We start from the raw sequence: 7,325 nt of genomic DNA, 5'->3' as shown, positions 1-7,325 counted from the left end.
CCGTGCTGTGCTACAGAGTGAAAGGTCTACCAGGAGCAATATCTTGCCCAAGGAGCTGATAATGCAGTTCAGAGGGAGCACAAGGGCATTTCGGTCCTTCGTTGCTCTTAGTGGAAAAAGTCCTGGAAGACCATAAACTAACTGGCTGTGTCTTATCTGGTGCAGGACAGGAGTATAGAGCGTATCCTCAGGGTAAGGAACAGATTCAGTGAGGCAGCACCACCTAATAAAGCCTTCACATGGGGCGGGGAACCTTTGGGCCGATGGCAGGTTGGTCACTGCTGCTTGGCATTGGCTCATCATCAGATGTCAGAGCATGGAAAACCTGCCATAACATCACCTAAGCTGTGACCAGGCTGTCTCATGGACACATTGATGCTTTCTTTCTGCTGCCTGGTTTGATTTAAAGCTCAGAGGTACAACAGAAGACTTTATTATCAACTTCCAATCAAAACCCATAACCTGGAGGACCCGTGCTGCAGCTCTGATGTATTCAACCCCAGGAACCCCTGACTGAGCCTGCTCCAAGGTGTGCACTGGCAGTCATTTTGCAAACAGAAGCAGCATGCCAGCTTGGAGAGGAAGCTTCCTGCTTTGCTGCTGCACTCAGGTATGAGAGCTCCTGACTCTCTGATGGGAAGGGAGATGGGAAACCAGCCAGCGAAAACTCAGCCATGAGGAAAGTTCCAAGCTGGCCCTTGCTACACTTTGCTTCTTTGGGCCTTATGGTGAGAGCACAACAGGGCTGTTCAAATGGTTTCTTCTCCATCATTCATATGTATGGCAGAGGCTGAATGTTGTCCAAACAACATTTGCACCAGAGACATACCTGATAGACCCCAGGCAAGCCAGTCTTGCCCCACAGGCTGCATAGTCTAGACCAGGAAAGACAAACAGCATTCCTCATGTGGAGGAAAAGGCAGAACTTGTGCTTTAAATGAAAAAATAAACACCAATGCTAGTGTTTTGCAGTATCTATATTCTTCAGACCACTTCCCCAACCTCACTTCTGCAAAACATTCTGTTCTTCTCCAGTTCATAGAGCCCTTGTGGCACACAGTGCTGTGTTCAGCAAGGCTTGGCAGCTCCCTGTGCTTACATCCCATCAGCATGAAATTTTCCCTTGGCCTCAGCATCTTCCTGGCGTTCCTGGATCCAGGTGAGTTTTCCACTGGGACCTGTGGGGCTGCGAGACATGGAAGAGGTCTGGGAATGGGTGCTCTGCATCAGTGGCCATTCCTGCCACCTGGGCTGTAGGAGCCCCTCATCCGGGGGGATATGCACGGCAGAGGGTGGCTGGTCTTGAAGGATCTTCAGTGCTATGGGCCAACGTGCAGATGGAGGTGTAGGCATTTACAACGTGAACTGGCTGTCTAAGCTCCTGGCGAGGTCACTGGTGATCCACCCGGGTCAGTCACGGGAGTGATTCAGGTTACTCTCAGGCAGGCAGATCTTTGGTCGGTTGAGTCGATCTCTGGCCACAATTTTCCACAAATTTAGGGGCTCATTTATTTTGCTTGTGCCCAGGGTCATGTGACATTTTAGACTTTTTATGTCATCTCGGTTGTCCTTCAGCTCTGCTCCAGAAGCGTCTTGGAGGTCTTGTGTCATACCTGCCACCTCATGTAGATGTCACAGCCACTGCAAGGTACCTTAGATGGCACCTGGGTTTAGAGAATGACATACCCTGGACCTCTTAATCTACATGCTGGACCCTTGGGTCCCAATAAGAGTGTGTCAGGGAAGACGTGCTGTTTGTCCTCTGCTGATGAACACTTTATTTCTTTCTAAGTGTCTCCTGCTGACTGCCTCATATTCTGATCTGCTTAAGATGTTGCAGCAGGCAGTTGGCAAAGTGGTTTCTCTTAGTGCCTACAAAGAGTTATGCCAGGTCCCCAGGCATAACAGAGGTCCCCAAGCCTTGGGTGCCCCTGCTCACTGCAAAGAGAAGATTTGGGGCCTAGGAATCCAGGGACACCTGAATGCCTGCCAGGATGGAAGGGTTTGTGGGGATGCTTTCCTTAGCAACCTGCGGAAAACCAAGCAAACATCATCACATAGGAGACAAGGGAAGCTGGATGGGTATTGGTGGTTAAAATGTAAAATGCTATCCCAAAATGGCTTCCCCTCTCTTACCCAAATTCAAGTACTAGAATAAATAATGATAGACATAATAGAAAATAACCCACAAATTGAGCAATGAAACAGGGAAAATAAGGAAAGAGGAATGTGAAAAGTGCTGATCAAATGCTGAAGGAAAATGTTGATGAAAGGGGAAGTGAGATCCCTCATGACTGCTATCCAGGAATGTGTCCTCCTTTCCCAGGGACCTCCCTTCAGTGTGAGGTTTGTCACAGCATAGGAAAAAGCTGCTCTGGTCCCATGAAAACCTGTACTGGTGGTGAAGATACCTGCGGCATCATTCTGCATGAGGTCATGATAGGTAGGTGAGACATCCACTATGGCTGTATGCCAGCACGGCTTTTGGAATGGGTCTGGGGAGTGGGTCTCTCTCCCCACCTCTGTCACTGGCCTTATGGTGAGTCCTTGGACAAGCTGTTCATTTTCCTTTTCACTGAGAGAGGACCCAGAGACCTGGGATGGGAAAAGGTCTCTGTTCTTCTATCTCGAGCAGGAGCTTCCTAGTGGGAGGGCTTCGTTCTTAGTTGTGGAGAGGAGGACTTAAGCAGCATGGTGGGAGGAGACATTGGCTTTTAATTCTGGCTAAGGTAAGCAGTTGAGTTGAGAGGCTGGGCTGTGAGGGACACTGATGGTGGACTGGCCATGGGTGAAGGGGGAAACTGGTCTGCATCTCCCTCAAGCAGGGAAGAAGACACCAGGCAGCTTCGTGGCACCACCAGGGCTGAGCTATCACCATGTCCCTGTGGTTGATAAGCCCAAGACTGGTGCTGAGCCCTCACACAACTGCACACTTGGTTGTCTTAGTGACATGGCCTTGGTCATTGACCAGCTTCAGGAATGTGACTGTTGGCTTTTAAACTGGAGGTCATCTCATACCCTGCCAGCTTTGGTGTTTGCAGCTCCAGCGCACGTCTTCCCTCTGCTTGTGCAAAGCCACCTTCCCTCCTCACAATGCTGGCAGGGCCTCAGTAGACTGCAACATAACTGATCTGCCCCCCGATATACCTTCTGGGTTTAGTTCACAGGAAAGACTAGACTTGTCTCTGTCAGGATGCCTGTGGCTGCGATAGACGGTGTGCTCTGTGGTCTGTGCCTGAAGAAGCGGGGGCTATGGGTCAGAGGCATGTAGGTTACCCCACGAGCTCTGTGGTTGGGCCACTCTGGCTAAGGTGAACACCTGCAACAAGGTCAGCTGGCTGTGAGGAGGGCTCTCCTCCTGTCTTTAAGCACAATGTGGAGAAGGAGAAATTCACGTCTCAGACATGATGGCGCCCTCGTTCCTCTGAGACAATCACCAGGACCACTGGTGCTGCTTTTGGGGTGGCCCTGCTGTCCCGAGACCCTTCTCAGGCCCCAGGAGGGCTGCTTAGCTGCTGCTGCTGTAGGAACCGATGGGAGGGGAAGGGAGTTGCCTTGTGGTTAACGAGTTGGTGCTGCCTTGGCTTCATTACAGGGGGGATGGCAATCCCTTCATCCATCAAGTCCTGCCTGCCGTCCAGCATTTGCCAGCTTGGCCCCATCACCATGAATTATGGGAAGGTAAAAGCAAGGAGCCACTTGGCTTGCTGCACCGGCGATGACTGTCGAACAATCTCTGTCTCGCGTAAGCTCCCTTTTTCCTTACTTCTCATCCCCTCTGTGTCTGCCCCGACCTGAGGTGAGGCTTTCCAGGCTAAGCCATCGCCTGGCTCGTTCCTCCTCTTCCCTCCTTAAAACCAGTTATAGCCTCTCTCTTTCCTTCCAGTGCCACCAGAGGACACTGTGCCCAACGGGTACCAGTGTCCCGCCTGCTACAGTGTGGACTCCTTCCAGTGCGGTCACGAAATCGTAAACTGCACTGGATCCGAAACGCAGTGTGTTGACCTCGCTGGGTTAATGAATTCTGGTAACTGCCTTTTATTTGGGGCTGTCTGTCATCTTTTTGGTTAAGTGGGTAAAAACAGGGTAGAAAGAAGCATCACAGAGAAATAAAAATGGGCAAAAAAGTGTGAAGGAAAAAAGAGGAAGAGACATGGAACTGAAGGGGAATATGCTTAAAGCCAATAAAAGGGCGGGGGTGTTTTTTTCTTCTTCCTTCCCTGTCATGCACGGATAACTGTTGGAATTCCTCATAGCACACCATAACTGAGGTCAAGAGCAGAAATGGACTCCTGAAGCAATCTGATACAAGAGCAAGTAGTAAATCTGACCAAGACCCTGAACCTGCTATCCCTAGTTAGGACACATGAGGGTGAATCTGGATCTAAGCCAGTTGCCTACTTAATGGGGGCTCAGGTGAAACTAATACAGAGCCATTGGCTTTCTCTTGAGGTGACACTGGCCACTGGGGACAAGTCACTGTTTCTTGTAGTGGTGCCTTTGCCCCTAGAAAGCCAGGGTCAGGTCCCTCCCCATGAATGCTGCAGCTGAGCCTCTGGGGTCCCCAAAGGTCTTCCCTGTGAGGGAGCTCCCGTCTTTGAATGGCTGGGATCACCAGCAGCATGTAATACTCTCCTTCAGAAATCTTTGTCCCACCCTGAGAGCTATAATTAGAGAGAGGCAAATAAACAGCAAGCTCCCTGGTCATTCCCCTTTCCTTCCCTGCCGCATGTGAAAGACTTGCATGTTCCATGGTAACCCCATCTGTGCTCCAGCAGGCAGGAAAAATAATGTGAAAATTAAGGGCAGCTGCACCTGCCCTGAAAAGCAGACTGGAAAAAAGTTATCTTGTGTATCATAGAATCATAGAATGGTTAGAGTTGGAAGGGACCTCAAAGATCATCGAGTTCCAACCACCCTGCCATGGGCAGGGACACCTCCCACTAGACCAGGTTGCTCAAAGCCCCATCCAGCCTGGCCTTGAACACTTCCAGGGATGGGGCATCCACAGCTTCCCTGGGCAACCTGTTCCAGTGTCTTGCCACCCTCACATTAAAGAATTTCTTCCTAATATCTAATCTAAATCTCCCCTCTTTCAGTTTAAAACCATTACCCCTTGTCCGGTTACTACACTCCCTGATAAAGAGTCCCTCTCCAGCTCTCCTGTAGGCTCCCTTCAGCTACCGGAAGGCCATTATAAGGTCTCCCCGGAGCCTTCTCTTCTCCAAGCTGAACAACCCCAGCTCTCTCAGCCTGTCTTCATAACAAAGCTGTTCCATCCCTCTGATCATTTTCGTGGCCTTCCGCTGGACCTGTTCCAACAGGTCTATGTCCTTCCTGTGTTGAGGACTCCAAAGCTGGACACAGTACTCCAGGTAGGGTCTCATGAGCGCAGAGTAGAGGGGTAGAATCACCTCCCGCGACCTTCTGGCCACACTTCTTTTGATGCAGCCCTGGATGCGGTTGGTTTTCTGGGCTGCCAGTGCGCACTGCCAGCTCATGTCGAGCTTCTCACCCACGAGCACTCCCAAGTCCTTCTCCTCAGGGCTGCTCTCCAGCCATTCTCCGCCCAACCTGTATTTGTGCCTGGGATTGTCATGTCCCAGGTGCAGGACCCTGCACTTGACTGCATTGAACTTCATGAGGTTTGCACAGGCCCCCCTCTCAAGCCGGTCCAGGTCCCTCTGGATTGCATACCACCCTCTGGTATGGTTATGGATGAAGTTTCTCCGAGTTGATAACATTGCTAGGTGATGATATGATTCCTGAAGGTCTTTGCTATACACTTTATAGATGTGCTTTCCAAACCCTGAGTTAGAAGATGTTTCACAGAGACAACATGAACGAAAAGAAGCATTTCTTAGTCACAGCGATGGAAATAGAGCGGTGCAATTAATTCAGTGTACCATTGAAATAAAAAATGCTCCTAACTTGTCTTGACTTGACTGGTCAGCCACAGTAAATAGAGGAGACCTATGTGGTGTGATGAGTTGTGCAGAGAAAGTAGCGGTATAGGGGAGCAAAGGAAGGTGAGGAACTAATGAAGTGCCCTTATATATTATTTGTATTTGAGACAAAAGTGTCCTGCAGAATATTCCAGACCTCCATAGCCTGTGAAGCAGAGAAACATCAGCAATGTGAGTGAAAGCAAGCAATGGGAGCAAGAATATCTGAATGGGGAATTAGGCCCCCAGCACTTTCTCAGGTCTCCTTCTCAGGTAGGTGCCCCAGTGCTGGCAAAGGCCACGTTCGGGTTTCAGGCTTTCCCTCCATGGACATGTGAGCAGGGTTCCTCTGTTGGTTTGGCTAAATCATGTAAGGTCAGAGAATGGACTTATCTGAATAAATGGCTCAGGCTGTAACGTCTTTGAGGCTTCTCACCCTTATGTCAAATTTGGCTCAGAGATAGTCATCCAGCTCAAATGTCATGGGAGGGCTAGAGAGAGAAGGAGACGTTGAACAACTGGAGTACTGTCACACAGCCCTGGTTTCTTTAGGAAGTTAGGCAAGGTATGAACAGAAGAATTTTTAAATGAGAGAAATAAAACTATTTAAAAGCTTTTCAACTTTTAAATATAAAAAAATTAAGTTTGTTTTGTTTGTTTGTTTGTTTGTTTGTTTGTTTTAAATCATACTGATTCAACAGGGAGGAAGGGAGGAAGGCAGGACAAACCCTTTGGATTTCAAGTCCACCTGGGTGACCTTGCTGCTGCTTCAAATTCGTTCAGGGGATAGGAAGAGACGGGAATGGTTTTGTGGGTTTGGAGCCAACTGGACATAAGTATGGGCAATTTTTGGGGTGGAATTGGGGACCTCATTAGCCAGGGAGGGAATAGCTAGGGACACTGCTTCACCTGATGCATGGAATGTACTTCTTCTCCTGTGTAGGTGGACTGTCTCTGAAAGCTGCCATGAAGGGTTGCACCACCATTTCTGAATGCAGTATTGTAGGAGATGGAAAAAACAATCTGGGGATGATGGACATAAAGTTAAGGCGGTTCCAATGCACACCAGCTTCTGCTTTGACCAGACTGACTTCTGGGTTTGCCCCTCCAAACACCCTTTTCCTCCCTGTCCTGTCAGGATTTGTCTTGGAGAAGATACTTTTCTGATACTCTCTAGTACTGGGTTAAGCAAAGCCCATGACAAACTCCAGCAGTGGTTTGCACCGAGTCCTGTTTGCTGTGGCTTCTCCTGTGTGGGGAGTTTGTAAACTTCTTTTACAGTTTCACAGAATAAAGACAGTACTTGCACTTCTTTTGTTTCGTTTTTGAATTAATCTGATGTAAAGCTTCATAAGTTCAATTGTGGTTGGTTTCCTGTTG

General features: G+C 49.1%; 1 protein-coding gene across 1 annotated transcript; it reads left to right on the top strand.

Annotated features, from left to right (window-relative positions):
• The first annotated feature begins 1,110 nt into the window (after nucleotides 1-1,110).
• On the top strand, nucleotides 1,111-7,112 carry LOC141477588 (phospholipase A2 inhibitor NAI-like). The gene is made up of 5 exons (XM_074166814.1): nucleotides 1,111-1,159; nucleotides 2,327-2,443; nucleotides 3,596-3,745; nucleotides 3,887-4,027; nucleotides 6,889-7,112. Exons 1-5 carry the CDS (start codon nucleotides 1,111-1,113, stop codon nucleotides 7,110-7,112), a joined length of 681 nt encoding a protein of 226 aa, XP_074022915.1.
• The last annotated feature ends 213 nt before the right edge of the window (nucleotides 7,113-7,325 follow it).

Source organism: Numenius arquata, chromosome Z, assembly GCF_964106895.1.
Source record: "Numenius arquata chromosome Z, bNumArq3.hap1.1, whole genome shotgun sequence".
NCBI lineage: Eukaryota > Metazoa > Chordata > Aves > Charadriiformes > Scolopacidae > Numenius > Numenius arquata.
The sequence above is the reverse complement of the archived record's forward strand: the minus strand, read 5'-3'. Positions and strand labels throughout refer to the sequence as shown.